Below are 22,862 nucleotides of genomic sequence, written 5' to 3' on the forward strand. Positions count from 1 at the left end.
TTTCTTTCAGCGACAACCTGTTCTCCATCCCGCCCCACCTCACTGGCACCGCTTACAATCACCATCAGCGTGTGCAACTGTTGCTGATAGCATACCAGCCTCGCACATCTCAGCATCACCTGTTCGTTATGCACGGCACTGCTGCCTCAACAGAAAGGAGTGGCGCAAAGTTCCATTTTCTCCAGGCTATTTATTTAATGGATAATGCAAGGGACGTAAAATGGAAATCACGCATTCGACCATGGCTTTAACACTGGCTCCTCCCTGCCTGCCTTCCTGAACTGCATTCATTCTCACACCAGATGAACATAAATCATTTTGGTAACTTGCTATTACCAAGCTCATTATTTATTCTCCTGGATGTTTAAGGGGAAGAATAAAAAAATATATAAAATATTTAAAGCTCCTAGATGTGAGGAAGGGAACATAACCTTCATCTGCCGCTGTCTGTGTCGCTCTGGCACTAAAATTAAGAGGAAAAAAAACGAAAAGATTGTGTGAGCATGTACATGTCAAAAGAAGTGATAAGGGAGAGCATTCATATATGCTAATCCCTGCCCCTCTCTGCTTCTTCTGTGGTGGCAGTGCAACGCAGAGGGTGCAAGCTGTGCTGGTGTGCTCTCCTTGTGGTTTGGCACAGCGATGAGGAGAGCAATGTGATGTGCCAGGCGCTTTGTATTCTAAGCCTGGGAGTAGAGGGATGGAGGCAGGAAGAAGGGGGGGAGGAGGGAGAAAATGAAATAGGAAGAGGAGACAGGGAGGAAGAGAGCACAGAGACAGTGTAATCACTTTTACACCCCCCGATACTGCTGTCCGCCTGACACTTGACTCTTACCCCAAGCCTTTTCTGCACTCCCCTCTACAATATCTCACACTGTCTATGTGCCTTTCCCTTTTTACTCAGTCTAAACAGAAACTTGAGCTCGCACGTTTTGGAAGTATTGCTTTTGTCCAGATCTGTTTTGCTATCTTGTAACTTTTTTTGTAAATTTAGGTAAGCTTAGTTTCCATGTGCTTCCAGAGCTTTTTAAAGTGAACTCAAATATTTGGCTTTCATTATGTTCAAACTATCAAATTTCATATGGAAATTATGTTTTACTGCCTTTTGCCCTCTCCTGCGTATAGGTCCTGAGACAAAGCAGTGTAAGAAAACGAATGCGGTTCTGTACGATGGCATCTGAAACCAACACCGGCTCTCTGCTGTGAGGTAGTCCTAAATGTCTGAGAGAAAAATACAATGATGTTCTGAGTTCACAGCAAAACAATCTGCCAGCCTGTCTACTCCAGCTCTGTTGGCTGAGATTCTACCTGACTAATTTTGGCTTCTCTATATGCTTGCATTTGAACAGAACAATGACTCCTTTTCAGAAGTTGTTCTATTTTAGAAAATCCCAGGCGGTTTACAGTCAGAGTTCTCAGAAGTATGCCAACAAGACTCAGACTTGGGTTTTCAACCTGTCAAGTTCTTACTTTAATTGTGGATGTGGTACAGTATGATGTTGAGTTCAGTTATCCCACTGTATTATCGTCTGTGCATCGATGTGCTTACCTGTGCAGTGGGTATGAGATGAAAATGCTGTTAAAGATTAAAGCAGACTCTCTTAAGAGTTTTCAGGATGCATGAGACATCTTCATAAGCTTTTCATCTTGAGTGGTTAAAGTGAGCAAACTGTCTAATGCAGAACCAACCACACACATGCACACTTAACCACAGTCCTCGCCACACCCAGCTCTTCCTCATTTCTTCCCTTTCTCTTGCCCCTTGCAGTGCAGAGCTACTTTACTTAGATATTAAAGGACTTTGGGCTGAGAGCCACAGAGTAGGAAAGCTGGTAACTGATGAGAGATAAAAGCATTGTTACATTGGCAGATGTATCCTCAAATTTGAATGATAAACAGTCACACAGCCTACTTAAATGCTCTATAGGCAACCATGACACTAATCATTCATATGCAAGATCCCCGCTGGGTGTTAGTGGACTGTTCTGGTGAAACATAAGCCAAATCAAGACATACTACCATGTGTATTACAGTATAATGGGAAACAGATGTGGGGCAAAACTTAAAAGGATTAAAAGTAGCTCAGAAGTTTTAATTGTTCAACTGCCAGAGTTTGAAATAAGCTCCAGTTTATCAAGCCCCAACTGTCCCTAGACATTTATGCTAGAAAAAGTGTTAGGTAAGGGTTACAATACACACTGACAAAAGTTATGATAATTAATATGAGAATAGACATACAGTACACATACAAAAAAATAGTATTAGCAATGAAAACACAGTATCAGTGCAGAAGAAGCATTTTCTAGTGTAGGCCAAATAAGCTTTTAAGTTCCTCAGTGTTTAGGGGGGCTACCCGGTAGGTGGACTGATATACACTGCTCATAAAAATAAAGGGAACACTTAAACAACACAATGTAACTTCAAGTCAAACTTTTGTGAAATCAAACTGTCCACCTAAGAAGCAACACTGTTTGACAATCAATTTCACATGCTGTTGTGCAAATGGAATAGACAACAGGCACGCAAGACATCCCCAATAAAGGAGTGTTTCTGCAGGTGGTGACCACAGGACCTATGCTTTCTGACTGATGTTTTGGTCACTTTTGAGTGCTGGTGGCGATTTCACTCTAGTATGAGATGGAGTCTACAACCCACACAAGTGGCTCAGGTAGTGCAGCTCATCCAGGATGGCACATCAATGCAAGCTGTGGCAAGAAGGTTTGCTGTGTCTTTCAACGTTGTGTCCAGAGGATGGAGGCACTACCAGAAGACAGGCCAGTACATCAGGAGATGTGGAGGAGGCCGTAGGAGGGCAACAACCCCCCAGCATGACCGCTACCTCCGCCTTTGTCCAAGGAGGAACCGGAGGAGCACTGCCAGAGGGGTGACATGAGGGCCCGAGGTCCACAGGTGGGAGTTGTGCTTACGGCCCAACACCGTGCAGGACGTTTGCCATTTGCCAGAGAACACCAAGACTGGCAACTTCGCCACTGGCACCCTCTGCTCTTCACAGATGAAAGCAGGTTCACACTGAGCACATGTGACAGACATGACAGTCTGGAGACGCCATGGAGAACGTTCTGCTGCCTGCAACGTCCTCCAGCATGACCTGTTTGGCAGTGAGTGTGGGGTGGCATTTCTTTGGAGGGGCTGCACAGTCCTCCATGTGCTCGCCTGAGGTAGCCTGACTGCCATTCAGTACTCACTTTTGAAAAAAAAAGAAAAAAAAAAAAAAGGAGAGGGTTGCTGTTGTGGCAACTCCCCCAAAAGTCTTGGTGGAACCTCAGGAGCCTAACTCGTTTTTAACCCGTGTCACGAGACTTCAGTGAATCTAGTGGTAATGCCAGACTTAAGGTTCATCTAGCTCGCCTCCGGCTGTAAGCACGGGAAGGGGAGCCAGTGCGTAAAGCAGAGTTTGATCTCAAACTCCAGATTTGCCAGTTGGAGATAGAAGCTGGAGAAGGAAGTCAAGCAGCTTCACATCACAATCAAAGATTTCCAAAGTTTGGTTACCAGTCAGCAGTCTGAGAAGACAAAATGAAATAACAAGGCCATCAAGCTGAAATTGAGGACACCCTTGTAAAAGGGAATTCACCTGTGGCTAGAGGCAGTTCTCTCCTCCTCCTCCTTGCTAAAGATCATTTGCCACATGCGTTGAGCTGCCCCGGAGCATTTCATTTGTTTGTGTAAAGTTTGTGGTGGGAGTTAGAGGACTAGGTAAGTCTGGGGGACCCTGTACATTTCCTCACGTAGGATGTTTTCTGTTAAACACACTAGGTAAGTAGGTTGGTGCCACCCATGTAATGTTTGAGCTTATTTTGTGAGTTGAGGATTAGGGCTTTGTTTCTTTTGTTTCTCTCTTAAAGTAAAGCTCAGCTAGGTTCTGGGTTTGTCTTTTTGGTGTTTTTCTTCGGCACAACCAAACGCTCCCTTTCTTCCCCACATTGTTGTATGGTTTTGAGACTTTTTTTTGTTGAGAAATTAACCATTAAAACTCTTTTGCTACAACAGTTGTACTGACCTATTGAAGTTGTTGTGTTACCCCCTCCTTCCAACGAGAAGGCATAACACAAGATTGTCATATCTCTGTTAAGACTCAGAACTTGGTCAGCCTATTTTTTCCCCCTTTTATTTTAGAAATATCAGTATCTATATTAGTCTTATCTCATTTCGGCTCTACTACACAGGTCTATAAACAGCTGCCAAAACATATTTGGTGACTGATTTTAGAATTTTTTTTTTATTTTAATTGTATTTTTTTTAAGCACATCTAGCTAAAGGGCCAGTGACCTCATGCCATCGTAAAAAGTCGGTCTGTCGATTGAGAAGTAATACTCCTCAGAGTATTGGAAGAGTATTGGTGAAACTTGCAGGGATCACCTAATGGGTCTTTACCCAAATTGTGGTCAACAATCGCTAAATCCCAACTGTGTCATTGATGTTCTGCTTATCTTTATCTAGCATGGGGGTCCTCCCAGAAGGCTGACCAGTTACAGCATCAATTCAGATTTTAAGACAGTCTCAAGCCCTGCTGTCTGTTTTGGGATGCAGTTTGTTCACTGCAATCTGGAGTCTCAGTCCAACTAGTGCTTGCAACAAGTTTATATGCAAGCTCACCAAGACTGCAGAGCAGAACAAGGATGACTGTTGCCAGCTTCAGTCCAGAAGGATGGCGGTGGGGTCTGTCTGTAGGACTCACTGGGGAAGCGCCTGAATATTTTACTCAGATTTTTTAATTTGTCACAAAATGCTCAGCATTCAAATGTTGGCACAAAACTTCCTTATATAGTATTCATTAATAATTCATCTAAGAAAGCATCAGTGTGTCTTCTCAGACGCATGAACACACCTTTACATCTGCCACAACTTGAATCTAGTTCTTTGGGAAACACTACACAATGATCAGAGTTTGATGACCAAGTGGTGTTCCTGTACGCGAAACATCTTAATGTCACGTTTCCTTACAATGGTAACTATAATGAAACTGTCATCTCTCGTTACAAGGCTGTTTTTTGATGATAAAGAAAGGGCCATGCCCAAAAGGAATAAGGTATAAAAGATAAAATAAGAAGAGAAGAGAATAAGAGAAAATGTCTTTATAGAGCCGTTTCTCGATTGTAGGCCGCAAATTAAAAACCTTTTACAAAGGTTTAGCATTGTTGTATCTATGCCTTCGCAAACAGAAAGGATTGTCTTTTTGCCAATCCAATGTATTTGTCGTTGTGTTCCTAGAAGGGTCTGTAGTTATCAGAGTTTAGCCTTTATATGTTCAAATCACAAGCCTTTGTCTGTTTTCTGTGTCGTAATATCTGAACTAGTTTTTTCTGCAAGAGCAGCATGGAGGCATGCAGGCGGGATCTCTGCCAGCAAAGATGTGGCTTGTAACGGCTCTCTTTTTAGTGACAGTCTATGGCATATTCAGCATTCTCAAATGTTTATATTGAATGTTTCAGAAGCTTGAAAATCACCATGGCAATGGTTCCAAAGACAAAAGCCCTAGCCTTTTGTCATGGGTAATTATCACAGAGTAGGCCCCTTAAAGCCTTCCATTTGGCTCTGAACAAATTCACATTTAATTTTGCTCTCATGCATTTGACACAGGGCTTTTTTGTATTCAAACCAGGCTTAGATGTAGAATTTAAATATTGACTGAAATGAGTTCTGTTTGACGCAAGTAGTTCTTTCTGCTTTTTCTTTCTCCAGATTATTTCGATATTTGGAACCATGGAGAAGGGATAAGAAGGGCTATAGAAAGGCCACTTGAAATTTCCTAACGAAGCCACCTTCCCCATATAAGTGAACATTCGAAAACACAATACCTTGAAAATGAGCTTTGGTATTAAACCCAAGTTTAAGTGTCTTATCTCCCACTAGCTGCTGAGTCTCTAAAAGCTGACTTAGCAGAATGAAGAATAACTGTGAGCTTTTGCCAAAGCCGATCCCACTGAAGTGTCATTTCCACACGCTCTGTTTTAAACTCCATGTAACTTCAAATAAGTAGGTCAGAGAAATATGAAAAAAAGTGCTGTGGGGGAATCGACTCAAAGCTACATACAATGTGATGACATTATGTACAATATAGAGATACATCTTAGGTTATATTTAATGGTTAGGTTCTCCAGCAATTTGGTTTAATTGAACATGAATCACTAAATGCAAAATTAAGCCCCATGTCTGTTGGCTGCTCTCAGTTTGTGTTGTTTTTTCAGGCTCTCAAAGCAATAATCAGAATTGGTTCCACATCACCCAGCTGCTTCGGACGCAAACTTTAATTTTACAAACCAAAAACTTCTTGTTATAGGAAAAAGGTTGTGATTTGGATTAAAATATACCCCTTCATGGCATTGATCATTAACTTACCCGGTGTGTTTAATTGTGACATTGGGAGGTCTTTTTATAAACTTCTATGTGATGATTGGAAATGAGACCCATTTCAGAATGGCCTTTATCCAGTACATGACATCACCACAGGGCACATGCGCATCTGCCAGGAGAAGTAGAATGACTGGCTAGAACCATGAGGAGACATGTAAAGTTTTGTCTTAATGTTATAAAATTATAAAGAGAAATTACACTATTTGTATATAAAGTGTAAACTAATTAAAGAGTGAGAAATCTTTACGTGCATTAACCTTTCTGTTTTTGTGTTTATTTTCATTTCATCACAATGTTCAACCTTTTTGCTTAACCTGGACTAGCAGCACAACAGAAATACATTTTTTGACAAGTTAATTCAACCTTGTCTTTGATTCAGATTGTAATAGCTCAACAATTAGAATATGCATATAAAGATATACAAGCATTTGAAAAAGGAAAATCAAGTATATCTCATGATTCAAAAGCTTAAAGAAAACATTGGCAACAATAACTTGAAGAAATCATTTATGTTTCGAGTTTCCAGGAATTTTTATGCAGATCTCTTTTAAGGTCCGGCCGCAGCAGGTTTGAGGTCTGGGCCATTTCCACACGTTGATTCTTCTCTCTTTTTTTTTTTTTTGCCATTCTGTTGTAGAGTTATCAGTGTACTTGAGATCATTGTCCTGCCTTTTACCCTGTTTCAGCCCAGCTTTAGCGGCCTCTTAGATGGCCTCACGTTTAACTCTAAAGTACCTTGGTATACAGGAGTTCATGTAAGCGTGTGAGTGTGACTGCAAAACAAGAACAAATAATCATTCCTCGACCACTGTGATTGACATTTGGTATTATATTTGTGAAGTGTGTTTTGATATGCTGTGTTTGGTTTTTGCAAAACATAGTGCTGTGCATTATGTTTAGATATCGCTACATTGGTCTCGTCTGTCCAAAAGACAGACAAAAGTCTTCTGGTTTGGTCAGATGCAAACCAAAGCTGTGCTACCTTGCTCTTTTGCTCCTTGCTCAAGAGGCTTTTCTCCTGTCAGCAGTTCTTAAAAAAAAGCCGTACCTGTTAACTCTTTCTCTAATTGCATTGTCATGCTAACTGCGGCCTGTGGAGTCTGAGATGTAGCTCTTGGTCTTATTGCGATTTTTCTAAGCATTGAATGAGTTGACTTTGCTAGGGTGTTCAGACCTGTTAAGATTTTGGCATTGTTTTAACATACACACCTGAGTTCTCTGAATAAGTAAACTGCCCAAACCTCTGCTTTTATAGGTGCTCACACATGCTCAGGATCAGTTAATCAAGTGCATTTGATTACGAGCACCTGGCTGCAATTTATTCTCTTAATCTCTATAGAAGCTGCAACAGTTTATGTAGTTTTTTACAGGTCTGCACATAGTCCTGTCAAACCTTTGTTTTTCACCTTACTGTATAGAAGAATAAAACACTAGCAGACAGATTATAAGTCAGCATGTGGATAAGCCATCCTACCTAAATGAGTTTATATGGCAATAAAGCAAAAGTGAGTGATCTTATGTCCTTCATCACCCTGACGCTCATTCATTTCCTTACCTCACCTCCTCTCTGCTCATGTGCAGTCTGGATGTTGAAGCCTCTGCTGATGTCTGAAACGTTTCAGACATCAGCAGAGGCTTGAATGCCTCCTGCAACCTCTTTGCCTCCCTCAGTAACTCTTCCAAACGCAGTTAGAAAGGTTCAATAATTCACAAGCTAGTTGCCATAAGGATAAAGCTTATTTTTTTCCCCCATATGCAATAAACTGGAGGACACTCAGCACCAGCGAAAAAAAGAGAGAAGGATTCTGTTAAAAATACTGCTGACAAATTTATAAGAACATATTGCAAAGCTGAGCCTATAAATTTTTTACTAAATCGTATGGTGGTTGTTGTATGGAAAGAAAAAAAAAAAGGAGGAAAACCTCACGGCTCAGTAGTAGGGCGAGTGTCCAGCAGAGAGATTTATTTACACAAGATTATATGAAAAAAGAAAAGTTTTTACTACAGTGCATGATACAATATTATTCTTGTAGTCTATTTATAATCAGGTTCACTCAGTAACAACTTGCAGTGGTCTGATTTTTTTTCTTTACAGGCATTATTTATGAGGTCTCTAATATTTAAATGTGTATAACATTTTCCAAGTTCAGCCTGACATTATATGAATTGCAATGGAAATAGGCCAGCATATATTTTTTCAGATTTTATGTATGAGAGTAGAAAAAAAAACGTGTTCAAGTGCTTTAACCAGTCTATTTATAGCCAGTGTGACTGGATCTTATGTTTTTTTGCTTTATTGTTTCCCTCACCATCTCCGTTAAGGAGCGGCTGAAAGTTTTATTCTTCAGTTTTTTCAGTGAGAAGTTATTAACAACAAATATTTTTATAGACCTCTTTGATATTAACCAATATTTTTATATTTTAATATTTCAACCTAATTTCCTGCTTTCTTCTCCCCAACAGAGCCACTACATGAAATCTGTTCATATCCCTTTCATCTACTAATTTTCAAGCAGACAGTACATTTCCTATTTTTTAAAAGTTGCCATTTTACTTAATTCATTTAAACTTTTCTTCTTTCCACCATGACGCTGTTATCTTGTGCGTCCCCAGTGTCCTGCAGAGTTTCTTTCCTTTCTGACTTACTCTTTATCAAAACCTTGTCATTTCCCAGCAGAGAATAGTTGACTATGTCCTCCCATTTGTTTTTCCAAGAATAGACTATGCTGTTATCTGGAAATTGTATGTCTCTCAGAATTACTTCCTGCGTCTTACGGTTCCCATGGATCACTTTGGTGTAGCTCTTTATTTATTAGACAGCTTTGGTGGATAATTTTGATGTAGTCTGTGCTTTTACAAATCATAATCCCAATTGTGTTTTTCCCTCTTTTTTTTAGTTGAAATCAATGTAACCAGCTTCATTATATGAACGTATTTTGATCAAGAGATTTACTCAAGGATATTTGTGACTGCAGTAAAGAAAAAAAAACACAAAATAAGGTTAGAAATGATGAAAAATAAGTTTTTATTTAAATTAGGAAACTGTCTTTATGTTGAGGGGATGCACACTATAGCATGAATCCCCTGTCTATGACAGGGGTGGGTAACTCCAGGCCTCATGAGTGGTGTGCTGCAGCTTTTAGACATCACCCTGGGTCAACACACCTGAATCAAATGATTAGTTCTCTGGAGAACTTCAAGACATGTTGAGGAGGCAATTTAGCCATTTAAATCAGCTGTGTTGGATCAAAGACACATCTAAAACCTGCAGGACACCGACCCTTGAGGCCTGGAGTTGGACACTCCTGGTCTATGAGAAACACAAAAGCAGAAATACACACATACACAAAAGTTAACACCTGACCCCCTACTCACACTCGCCCTCTGTTGCCATGGTGAAACAAAGTGAGGTCTTAAAACTGTAAGTGCAGGGAGGCAGGCAAAAGTGACATTATATGGGATTATTCTAAATCTAATAGAGGGGGGAAAAGGATCAGGTAGATCCTTCAGGACCTGGGTTTTAAAAGGACAATAATCCTGACTGGGACTTGCTGGGAGGATAACACCTGTAATCTCTCCATGATAAGTAGTTGTATTTCTTACACCAAACCTTCTGGAGCTGAAAAATTAGGGCAAATGCAGAAATTCTAAAACTGTATTTCCTCAAACAGCCACTAGAGACTGGCTTCAGAACCAGGTTTACTACCAGTTATGATAGAGCTTCAGTTTAAAATTCTCAAATTTAGAATAGTAGTAAACATATTAATGCCTTGGCATGAACAAGTCTGCACCTTTTTTAAGTGAATGACATTCTAATATTGTTTCATGTGTATGCTAGCAGGTATCAACTGAGCTAGTTAATATCAAATTAAAGCTAGCTAAACTTGACTTAAACTTCATCCTCTTGAACAAAAGTGTTTGCTTATGGCTCCGTAAAACACTTGTTCTTTAACTCTGTACAGAACTGGTGCTATATGAATAAAATAAATTAATTTAAGATATGATATCATGTGGGTACTCCCATCCTTTATATACAGTTCTTGATTAGCCTCCACTTAGTAAAGTCTGAAACATTTTACTTCACACTACTACCATTAAACATTTCATTAATACTAAGGGAGGTGATCCGGAGTTTAAAGAAAACATTATTTTGCCATTCATTGTTTTTCCTATGGGATCTTAGAGAAATTTGCACAACAACATCCCGCCTCACGAGTTTCCTCTCGGATGCCTTTATGTTGTCAGCCTTGCCAGCGATTACAGCCCGCAGGGCAGGTAAAGGGCTGTGTTGTTGCAGAAGGTTGACAGAGAAGAAAAGCTCCGGGCTCAAAGGAATGGGCCTTCCCCTCACCGCACAGCAGCCATTACTCTAAATCACCCCCCTTTTTCCTCCTCCTCCTCCTTCTTTATCCCTGACCTCCGTTAGAATTCACTGACCTGGAAAATATCTGGTGAGTCCAAGCCACCAAGAGCGGCACTGGCCCTAGCGTCGCCTGCAAACAGCAGAAATATTGAGCCAATTACAAGATTATTATCTGGTGGTAGTGGCAGGGGAACACAGTGGGAGTGTATTTATGCCTGCCACTGCTCCCTGCTGAAAGAGGAAAAATGAATCAGAGGCTTTTGGGAGAGAAGTGGACAGTACTCATTCCCACTTGCCTTTATTTCTTTACAACTCCCGTTTATTAACAGACTTTGGCTCCCATCCAAACCCCTTTCTAAAAGGTCAAAGATAACACCAGGAAATGGCCCTTTTGGAGCTGATAGTTTGTTAGTATTTTCACCTGGCTAATTCATATGCCGTGCTGTCATATTGTGTGTGCACCTGATTTACAGTAAATATGACCTATGACACATTCAGACTTTTTTTCACCATTTATTTAAGAGACATGAGTCACAGCCTGGATATGAGGGCAGAGCTGAGTCGGTTTGCAAGTGTAATTTGTTCAGCAGGGAAGGGAAAGCATTGATGCATCAGGCCCTTTATTCCAAAGTGGTTGCTTTATAGACAAGCTTACAAAGGGCACATTTAGTGATCTACTGCCTGTTACTGTGTACATTGGATTTGGTTTTTTAATAGGGAATAGAGTTTCCTGAAAGAATCCTGGCCTCTCTTTCCAGCTAGTTAGTTCCATATGAGAGGAATGACGTACATTTACAACTTGTATGATGTTCTGTCATGTCTACAAACTGTTTGTTTGTCATCTTCTAAACATTGTAGTCAGCCTTTGTATTTTTTCTTGTTTTGTCTTCTGTACTCAAACGTATGCCAAAGCATTGAATTTGATTTAAAGGGAAGCCTGGGTTTGTGTGCTCCGTTTCGTATTTCATTTTGGGTCTGCATCTTGTTTCACGAGTCGATCCCACTGCCTGCGTTTCATGCGTCAGTATGCTTAGGGAGTCGTTTTTTAGCAGCGTGATGAAGACATCAAAGCAGAATCTGGAACTGCAGTAAATCTCAAGCACTTGGACGGTTTGTCATCTGTTACATCACCTACCACTGCCAGTAAAGTTTCATTAGAAAGCGCTGCATGCTTCTTCTCTAGAATGGAAAGAAATGTCCTACTACAGTTCCCCTACTGTAAAAAAAATTTATTTCCCCAAGTAAAACTTTAAGGTTGAGAATTAAAGTTCTTCTCTTTATATAACTTTACTGTGTATTAGTCACATTATTGGTTAGACCTTTGACAGCTTTGAGGATTTGCTTTGGAGGTCATCACAAGTACAAAATCTGTGACACCACTCCAAGATACACCAGATGAGCATGGATTTTCTTAACGATCTCTGCAAGCACAAAAATACGCCTGATCTACTCGAGTTGCATTGTGGGTAATATAGACAAAAAGAGAATTGGTTGGAATCAAAGTAACAGAAACTGGCTCTGCTGCATCATTTCATATAGATGCAAATCTGGCTGCAGCCTACTGCTTATCCAGAGTTGGGTCACAGTGGCAACAGTCCTTCTCCTCAGTAATGCCCACAAAGCCATGAGAAGGATAAACATTTAACTGAGTTCTGGGTTTAGCCTGGGCGTCTGACCTACTAATTGTGCCCTCTAGACTCCCAGGAGAAGTTGCAAAAAGGTAACAAGGGATGGCTTGATTTCAAACTCCCTCTGCATATTTAGACTTGTTACCTTTACTTGACTCTTTAAAAGTAATTAATTTCAGCCACTTGTAACCACAGTTGCATTCAGTTGGTCGGTACTCAGAGCTCTGAGAGGCACTTAAACAAGAACCCATGATAAGTAAAATCCTTTGCTTAGAGTAAATGGTGTAGCTGTGCAAGTTAGCCAAAGCTAAATTTGGGAAAACCTGGAATAAGTGTTCAAATTTCATTTTTCAAACAGAAACAAATATGCTGTTTAATCAGTATTGCATTTTTCAGGTAACTATAAAATTTATATCACTCTGACTACTACTTTAGGACGTCTCTATTTTAACTTCCAAACATGGCTGTCTTCATGTAATCTACATTACACCATGCCACATCCCTCCCTGTCTCCGAAAATTCCCCCCACTGTTTCGAGTGGCCTCGCAGCACCACGCCACTGCTGTTAGCGCATCGACCACAGGACCAGCTCAACGCACACCATGAAATATGGATGCTTCCTTTAGTACAGACTCATTTCTTTTTCATAACGCAGTAATGTTCTCTTTTGCGTCGGGAACCTGTGAGGACTGCTTCGGAAGGTTGGCGGTTCCCAAATCAGCATGTTCCCGATGTAGGCAGGAAGACATTCTGAGTGTCTGCCTGCATGCCAGCGTCTGGAAGTCCCCTTTTATCAATAAATAGTCTCAATGTTCTCCATCAGTGACTTGTCAGCTCTGCAGCCTTTGTAATCCCTGATGGCATTGATTTTGTTTCAAAGTACTATTATACTGCCTCGCTCTGGACTCTCGGTGCGATGGGGCAGAGCTAATGCGAGAGGAAAGGAGCCTTGTCCGGGATCCTCTTTACACAGCTGTAGGAGAGGTCGCAGTTACTGAGAGGACTCCGGAGGTCAGCTGACGGTCAGTGTTGCAGGAAGATGTCGAGACATCGGTGCACCTGTGTTGACGCTGTTGCTCTTATCGACCACATCCTGCTTGTCCCCACTGTGCTGACCTCGTGAATCGTCCCTCAAAGAGGGGATTCACTCAGGATACTGGATGTGTTTTGACATTGGCCTGAAGGTATTGACTTGTAGCTCTTAGATCCATTTCACCTCACACACTGAGATCAGCCAGCAGCTGTTTTAAAACCTGAGACAACCATAAAGAAAACTGACAATGCCATTCTTGTTCTGTCATTTCGGTGATCCAACCTGCAGCAGCTTTACTCACAAAAACAGTACATTCAGCAGCTTTACCTAGTTTACTGTTTTCATTATGCTTATAGTATGTTTTCTTTTACAACTATTGCTGCATATTATAAAAAATCTATTCGAAAAGTTTGAGCGTGCACACATTTATTCCAATTTCCATGCACTTTCCTGTACCTGTGCAGATGGCAGATTAATCTAAATCTGAATCTTCAGGCCATAACAGCGACAGATCCGACAGATCTTTAATGTCTGCACCTGTTATCTGTTTGTTGTCAACCCACCAGTTAGAGCATTAGATCAGAAAGAGCTTGTATTTGTCATTATAAAGAGTAATTGCAAACAGCCCCGAGCAAAACCAGCCATCACGTTCATCTCGGCTAGTGTCTTTTAGAAATGCACTCTGTTTGTTTAGCGCTCCGTCTCGGCAAACATGCCCTCTGTCTTATTTCATACTGTGCATGCTAAACGGAGCATGATTGTATACCAGTGTCTTAGCAAGGATGAAAAACGGTGCCTGTCACATCAGAAATTAAAACGTGCCTACTGTCAGGCAGAAGCTGCACTTTGATTGTATATGTTACTATGTATTTTACTACATGGTTTTACACGCAACAGATTCAGTTGTCGAGCACTCTCCAGAAATTTATGAGGACCACCCTCTTTGATGGTCTTCTGTCACAGGTGGGAAACTTCATCTACCTTGGGAACAGGCCGGGCCACTTAGTCGGTGCCAGTCCTCGCTTTACGCAGCAGCCAAGCAGATGAATAATTGACACTTGCATTCTGTACTTTGGTGAATTTTAAAGCTGTATTCTGCAGAGACTCTAAATGGTAGAGGGAGGGCACGTTAATCATTCATGGGCTGCTTTTACCCACTTTTGCTTAAGGTCGCTGTCCTGAAGGCGGCTGGACAGAAGGAGAGTGGAGGTAGAGAGATGTGAAAGAAAATGGTGAAAAGATGCCATTTATAACTACGACCAAATATTATAATTTCAGGGATTGCTCTAGCTGAACTTTATCACCAGGATTTCATTTCATTTAGGATCAGTATGTGGCTATGCATTGTGTTCAGATTGCTCAAGTGGAACCATTTATATGAGGAATTTTCCAAATTATCTTTGAAATAAACATAATGTTGAACCATATGTGAACCTTGTGAGGGGGAAAAAAAGTCTCCCTATCCACTTGAATGGATTTTTTGGATACTTTTTTTTTTTCCATTTGTTGAAAAAGAATGGCAAGAAGGTGATCATACTGCGAGGGCATTGAGTATTAATATTTTATAACTGGCATTACCATAGTAGAGGTATAGAGATTGACATTCTCTCTTTTTTGCTCTGGACAAGAGTGAGGAATACCCCCTTTCAAATGCACCCAAGGGAGAGCCCCCTCTTTTATAACCACACCACATCTCTTTACATCCAGAGGCGTTCCTGAAAGCGGAGCTGCGGCAAACCTGCCAATCAACATTTGGTCACGCATGAGAGAAATCAAATAAATAAACTTCTGCAAGCAAACTGTTACTAGTGTTATTCTTGATTGATTGGATTCAATGTTTTTGATGACTTAGCTGGAGTTCATCCAGTTTTAATGTTTATTGTTGTAAGAGCGGTTGTGTAACTGCGACAGTTGCTTAGTAGGTTTCGGTGAAGAGTGCAGGTCAAATAAATATTTCACTTCCTTTTTTCTCTCTCACTATTTTCTCTTCTCAGAGAGCTGATGCCCAAGACCCTGGAGGGTCAAATCACAATGGAGAAAACTCCCAGCTACTTTGTGACCAGGGAAGCTCCTGCCCGAATCTCCGCCATGTCCCGGAACACCAAGCTGATCGTTGTAGTGAGGGATCCTGTCACTAGAGCTATCTCCGACTACACACAGACACTGTCTAAGAAGCCTGACATTCCCTCGTTTGAGAGCCTCACCTTTAAAAACAGGACTACAGGGCTCATTGACACGTCATGGAGCGCCATCCAGATTGGCATCTACGCCAAGCACCTGGACAACTGGCTGCAGTACTTCCCCATGGAGCAGATCCTGTTTGTGAGCGGCGAGCGTTTGATCAGCGACCCAGCTGGAGAGCTGGGCCGTGTGCAAGACTTTCTCGGGCTCAAGAGGATCATCACAGACAAACATTTTTATTTCAACCAGACCAAGGGATTCCCGTGCCTGAAGAAAGCAGAAGGCAGCAGCAAGCCCCACTGCCTTGGAAAAACCAAAGGGCGAACCCATCCAAACATTGACCCTGAGGTGGTGCAGAGACTACGAGACTTCTACAGGCCCTTCAACATGAAGTTCTACCAGATGACAGGAAGATTTTTTGGTTGGGATGACTGAATGTTTAGTTTAGTTTTGGTTTTTTCTCGTGAAGTTGAGAACTATCAGATAGACTGCAAAGGATCACAACTGACAGAAAATCAATATAAGATTCTGAGAATAAAGTTTTAATTACAATAACATAGTTATTGGGGAAAAAAGGCTACTTTGGCAAAAAAAAAAAAAAAAAAGTCATGGATAATTCCAAACATATATAATTATCATATTAAATTTAGTTTATTAAAAAAATTATATTGAAATATTTATATTTAAAAAAAATATTTTATGACATAAAAACGATTAATTAATTTTTAATAATACTTAATTATTTGAGATATATTTGATTGATAGTACTTTTATTTATAGTAGTCAACCCCCTGCCAAAAACAGGTCACTAGGGAAAAATGTGTGTTCTGCAACCGGTTGGTGAGTGGTTGCCGGAGGTTGCTGGATGTTACCAAGTAAAATCTGGCCACAGATGTGAGGGTGTACCAAAAACCTTCTTGATTGTTTCAGAGGCTAACAGATTGCAGCGTTGCCTGTGGAAGACCCCAGCTTATCTCTAAACACTCGCCAAACATTTACTGAGAAGAAAACATTCTGCTTCAAAGCATCTTCATTACAAACTGCATGAGATGGCTGCAACTCGCTAGTGACCTAAGCAGTTGCAACACATGGCTGTGAACTGAGCCTGGTTAGAAGGAAACAATATACTGATTTAAAAGAAGTGATAGCTTTTATTAGTTAACTTGCATATGCATCATCTGGTATTTGTTTTTTACGAGTACCTTACTGAGGGTGATACAAAATGGTATAAGAAAAAAAACAAACTTTTTTTCTGCTACTTTTGTTCAAAAACCATGGAGATTCCTTACACTTTCTCTAAATATTATTTCCCTAGTGGTTTTTAACCCCTTATAAATGGCATAGCTTTATGCTAATTTTGTATTTTTCTCAAATTAGTGCAAATTAATATTCAAAATTAAAAAAACTATATACGTAAAATTATTATAATAATTATTATTATATTATCAATATTAGTATTGCCACTTTTAATGCCTAATTTTGTTTTTTTGCCGAGATATGACATTTTTTCCTAATAGGTTTGAAGAATATTTACACTTTTTCAAAGAACCAGTACTTTTATTCACTCGTTTGCTTACCGTTCTCTTAGATTCCCAAATCTGTTCTCAAAGTCTTGTATTTTTTTTTTTCCAAACAGTGTTTCCACCACTCCATCCTCAGCATTAATACACTAGCAGCAATACGGGGCTGTTAAAAAAGATCAAGATGCCCTATCTCACCTCAGTGGCAGTTTTGATATGCAATATTTCTCTGCTACATTTTCCATCCTCAGAACTCGTTGTGATCCACGCTCATGGAGATGTTTTCTTCAAAAAAAACAAAAAAAACAGTGAGTTGTTGGAGGATTTGCATCATATCTGTCTGCATTATCTTTTTTTCTTTCACGTTGCAAGTCCTCGGCTGTGAAATGGAAATTATTGTGTGCTGTGCTTCCTCAAGAGGATGGGTAAAATCCCATAGTGTCCAGGAGCTTCTGATAAAAACTAATGCCATATATTAAACACGACTGCTTTAAAATGTTCACATTTTTTCTAGCAAAAGTAATATGAAAAGATAAAACATAGTTATTTTTTGAAATGTATTTATTCGAGAGGTACACGAGAAGCAAGTATGCATTTTGAGCAACTCCTCGGTGAGTGTTTCCTCGTTTATTATTATGTTTTCCATGCTTTTAGAGTTTTGTTTGTTTTATACTGTGTGCGCTAAAAAATTGTTATCCTCGTTTTAATTTCAGGTCGTTCATTTCATTGTGTATTTACTATACATGGATGAATGTGGTGTTGGAACACTTTCAGTTCCAGAGTTGTGAGTTTGTTATTTCAAGGGTCGTTTACCCACCTTCAGTTAATGAAGCTGCAAGCAAAGATAGCACTCACTGTTATTCAAGAGACATAGACTCCGATGGAGGAAAAGGGCCTTCCCAAACTGTGACTCAGATTTCCTCAACATGCCTCCTTGTGTATTGAATACACTTAATGTCACTGGCCTTCCTTGCCTTGAGGCAATGTGTGCGTGTGTGTGTGTGTGTGTGCGTGCGTGTGTGGACACTGTGCTAAACCCAGGGAGCATGAGAACAATGACTGAGTTGTGTTCCTTCTTTGTCCACTTGTATTGTGAGCTACTTTCTGAAAGCAGATGTGCCTCAAAAGATAACGCAATCAACAATGTTAACAATGTTATTTTCTGTGTGTGTTTGTGCGTGGTTGTGCGAGAGAGCTTCAGAGAAGAACCTTATATAGACTTTGGGGAGATTATGTAACAAATCTAACTTTATTGTTGCGACTGTTTCTTTCTTAAAGTGTTGAGGTTTTTTTTGCACCCGTTGAATAAAAGATGTTATATGTAAATATTTTGTGTATCCGAACCTCTCTCTCTCTTTTTTTTTGGGGGGGGGGGGGGTCATGGCTGTAACTTCATTGCAAAAATCCAGCCATAAGGTGTATATCCACACTCATAAGGATGAGCCACTAAAGCTCAGCCTTCTATGGGATGATAACACCCATTGGTTCCTGCTTTCCCATCTCCTCTGTTACACCTTCCCATATTGTCTCAGCTTATGTCTGCCTCCACGGAAGAGTGTCAAAAGGAATTATTGGGGATTTTACAAGATGGTTAAAGTCTGAAATCCTTTTTGGTGTGGGGAGCATTTTGAAAACTTAGGTACAAGCTTTTGTTTGGAATAAAGCCCAGGAAGTTGAAGTAGTACCTGTGGGGTCCTTGGGTTGGAAAATGCATTTAGTTTGCATATGACAAACAGAGCAAATAAAAACCTGCACTACCTGGACACTTATTTTTTCTTTTAGTTTGCACATCCATAACTGTAAAACAAATATTGTGTGCTATGCTTCTTAAAGTGGTTTGGTGAAATCACATAGTGTCCAGGGGCTTTTGAAAAAACGCTAATGCCATGTATTAAACATAACTGCTTTACTTTTTTTCTTTTTTCTTTGCATTTTTCTAGCAAAAGTAATATAAAAAGATATTTTTCACATGTATTTATTCGAGAAGTACACGAACAGTAAGTATGCATTTTGAGCAGCTCCTTGGTGAGTTCTTCCTCTTTTATATTCTAGTGTGTTGGCAGCATCTTGAAGACTCAAGAAAAGGCTTATTGTAGAATAAAGTCCAGGAAGTTGAAGTAATTTTGGGGGGCTCTTTGGGTTGGAAACTGCATTTGTTTGCATTTGATGAATAAGGCTAAATGTGTTGCAATTTTGTTAATCCACAACAAACTTTGTTCGTCCGTTCTGCATGTCAGAAATATCGCAGGTAAGGTTCTCGGCCCTGGTGCTTGCACAGAAACACTAAGGTTGGCCAGAAAAGAGAAAGACATCATTACTTGGATCAAGTCTGCTTTCACCAGGATACATGAAGAAGAAAATGCTGAATGTGGCGATTGTGAGCCATGTTCAAAATCTGATAAATGCATTTAACACGCTATTGTAACCTAAGCTTGCACCTCCCGAAGCTTATCCATTGTGCATGCCAACTTTTTAGGCATCTGGGTTCATACACACATCACTGATGGCCGGTTAAACTTGTGACACACCCAACAAATAAAAGCAAAGGTTCTTCGATCTACTGTGCCTACTGTTTCAAAGAAGCGTGCTGTGCGAAACATTGCTTTAACCCTTGTTTCGATGTTCTGCAAAACAGGTGAGCTTTCATCTTATAGGAGTCTGAAACAAGTACAGTACCCTTATAACCTCTAAATTACAGGAGCACACAGTGCTTGTCGACTCTTGTTCTTTTGCATTTTGTTGGCATGCATTGTTTGACAGCTAGTACAGATTAAAGGATTTCAGACTTTCTCTAAGATCTCATGACTGTGGCACCAATGCACAAATAACAGAGTGACAATAAACAGAATGCTGAGTTTTAAAAAGCTTCTGTAACGAGCCTTCCCCTGGTTTAAACCCAAGAACTTCCAAGCCAGTACCCAACCATTTGGACTGCTTTTAACTCGGGGAAAGTGCCAAGTGTGGTAAGGCAGAAAGAGATGTGTGGTATATGTTGGAGAATATGCTGATTCTGAGCGTCATGTTTAATGTTTTAATTAATGCTTTTCCAGAGTTGACTTGTTAAAATGTATCTAATGAGTGACAGTTTAAGCAACATTATAACTTAACTGTGTAAGTAATTATTCTTTCATATTGTGAAAGTGGAGAAGAGGAATCAGCATCTGTACTGCCAGTGGGAGAGTAATGTGTTGCAGCCCACTGCGGAGTTGTTTTCTTCGTTGTCATCTTTAATTTTAGTTTTTCATTTTAAAGTTAGACTTTCATAGTATATGTTTCATGTTTAGCCATTTTTTTATTCCTTTTCTTAGACTTGAGGTTTTCTTCAGTTTTTACCCATTTCTGTAAAGAAAAGAGAAACAAAAAAATCACTGCTGTTTCTACTGAAACAATGTCATATTTCAAAGTGGACCATCCAATAAAAATGTGCTTCATCTGTTCCAGATACATGTCCATCACGTTGTGGAGTGTGATTATTTTGTGCAAATGAACCCCCAAAAAGTGTTCTATCTGTACATTGACTGCACGGCTTTAATAAAAGCCATAACAAACATCCATAAAGCATCCATTTATCCAGTCAGAGAGGCAGGGTGCACCTATCTGTCACATGGCTAACACCTCTTTTTGAAAAAAGACAGAGGTGACTGAAAAGCTTCTAAAGAATAAAGAATTGAATTCACTGTAGTGCTAACTTTTGGGAAACACGTGTCAAGCCTATTTTCAGCCTGACAAATAACCCCTTTTGGCCTCTGACAGCAATAGGGACTGGTTTCTGCTGTTCTTTGTGATGGTTTTAAGGTAAAACTGAAGGCTTGAAATGGCCAACATGCTTCTGTCTAGCTACAGAGTAACTGTAGACTGAATGTATAAACAGTGTATCAGTCAGAGCCCGTGCCTGAAGGGACAGTCTCCCTTTTTTCTTCCACACCTCTGTCTTTTCTTTCCTCTTCTACTGCACCTGCATGTTTTTCTTTGCTCTTGGCCTTTTCCTCCCGCAGTCTGCTGATTGATTTGGAGAAATTGCACTCTCAAGCATTTATGAACCGTGATGAGAGGAGGAAACCTGTTGAAAGTCTCTGAAAATCTCTGAAGGAGATTGTCAGTGTGCTGAAAATGATGTTGTGACTTCGACGACCTGCGCAGTGTCACGGGAGCAAGGGGGAAGCGGAGGCTGATGTCCATTTGTTGACTCGTTCAATTTGCTTGTTATTCCTTCCTGAGTGGGTCAGCAGGTCCTCCTTAGTGACGGTTCCTCACAGTAATAAACAGAGACAGTTTTCATCCATCAGCTCAATTCTCCAAAGCTTAGTATGAAAGATGCCGACATCTGCTGTGGGACAACATACAGACCACCCTTGCCAGAGTGTATTCAGCTCGATATCAATGGCACGATTCTGGAGGGAACTTTAAGTCTGTCTTTTGAAAAACAGCTGACCGCATGCGGTGAGATTTTTTTTTGTTTTTTTGAGGGTGCGGCAGGCTGCTGCAGAAAGACAGGCATTTCTGGTAGCGTTGCAAATCTCTTTGATCGTCTTTTTTCTTTCTTCTTATATTTCATCCTTTATGGTTATTATCCTCATTCCATCATAATAGCATCACGTGCCTCACAAACACACGCAGGAGCACCTGCGTGGAGTCACCTGCGCACAATTAGCTCGCAGCCCACTCGACTTAAAGTAAGCCACCTAAACCTTCTTTCATCCAGATCCCTCTGTCCACACACGCAAATCTGAGCCTGTTTTTGCACACAACAGACGGTACAGAAGCACAGCTAAAGATGGCTGGACTGAGTGTGCTTGTGTGCTTGCATGTTAAGTGCCCTAAGCATCATATAGGCCATGTAAAATGTTGAAGTAAAGGGATCAGAGAGATTACTTTGAAGAGGAAGGCAGCAGTGGGAGAATTTGCACACACCCAGGATCGTTTCTACAACTTCCCGTCAATCACATGCACATATATGCAGATGTGGCTTCACTCTGTGCCGTAAACGTATGAAATCACTCACGCATACATACACACTGACCCATTGATTTCCACACTTGAGCACAGTCACCACCCACTTCTGCCCTGCGGTGAGACATGGAGGGGATCAGATCTGTTTTCTTTGGTTCCCAGAAGAGAAGCCCTTAATCCCTGGCCTAGTCTGGGCAAATATATCCACCAGGCACGCTCCACACACAGTCTTAATCAAAACAGCCGGGGGGCAATAGAGTTGTCTTTTCAGTTTCAAGTTTGCTTTATCTATCATAGACTGAAAAGGATATCCAAATTTCAAAAAAGGACTTTCTCACGTGGTCTATTACTCTCAGATTGAACCAATATACCTGTGTTTTATACTAACTTCCCAGGAGTGCAGGTGATCATGTGATTTATAGTTATGACGGATAATAACCATCAATATTTTCTCTGGAGATGAAAGTGCTTCACGACTTTCTTTTTCATATCCTCCAAGCTGTCATTAGTTTATTTTATTTTGACCCTCACTGAAGTTTTTCCATTGTGACAGAACAGAGAGACTGTGGCCTGCAAAAGACATACAGAAAGAAATGTTTAGCTATGCTGCAGCAAAATTGCTGGCTTTATGTTTAAAGACATTCTCATGAAAATGACCAATTGTTTGTTCGTGATGAAAAGGCATTTTTACCAATGGTTTGCATGCTAGTAATAAAGCAAGGCACTGCTCTTTGAACTGTCACTTCTGTGCCCACAGTACAGCAGACAACTCACAAAATTAGCAATTAAGATTGTCTGGGAGCAGGACTCTT

General features: G+C 40.4%; 1 protein-coding gene across 1 annotated transcript in view; it reads left to right on the top strand.

Moving 5' to 3' along the window:
* Positions 1-16,148, top strand: part of LOC120738099 (heparan sulfate glucosamine 3-O-sulfotransferase 3A1-like) — a 34,602-nt gene extending 18,454 nt beyond the window's left edge. Inside the window, exon 2 of the mRNA XM_040039159.1 lies at positions 15,394-16,148. Coding sequence (XP_039895093.1) covers positions 15,394-16,015 — 622 coding nt within the window. The 3' untranslated portion in view covers positions 16,016-16,148. The remainder of the gene's footprint in view (positions 1-15,393) is intronic.
* The last annotated feature ends 6,714 nt before the right edge of the window (positions 16,149-22,862 follow it).

The sequence above is a fragment of the Simochromis diagramma genome, unplaced genomic scaffold, assembly GCF_900408965.1.
Source record: "Simochromis diagramma unplaced genomic scaffold, fSimDia1.1 OVJJ01000402.1, whole genome shotgun sequence".
Lineage (NCBI taxonomy): Eukaryota > Metazoa > Chordata > Actinopteri > Cichliformes > Cichlidae > Simochromis > Simochromis diagramma.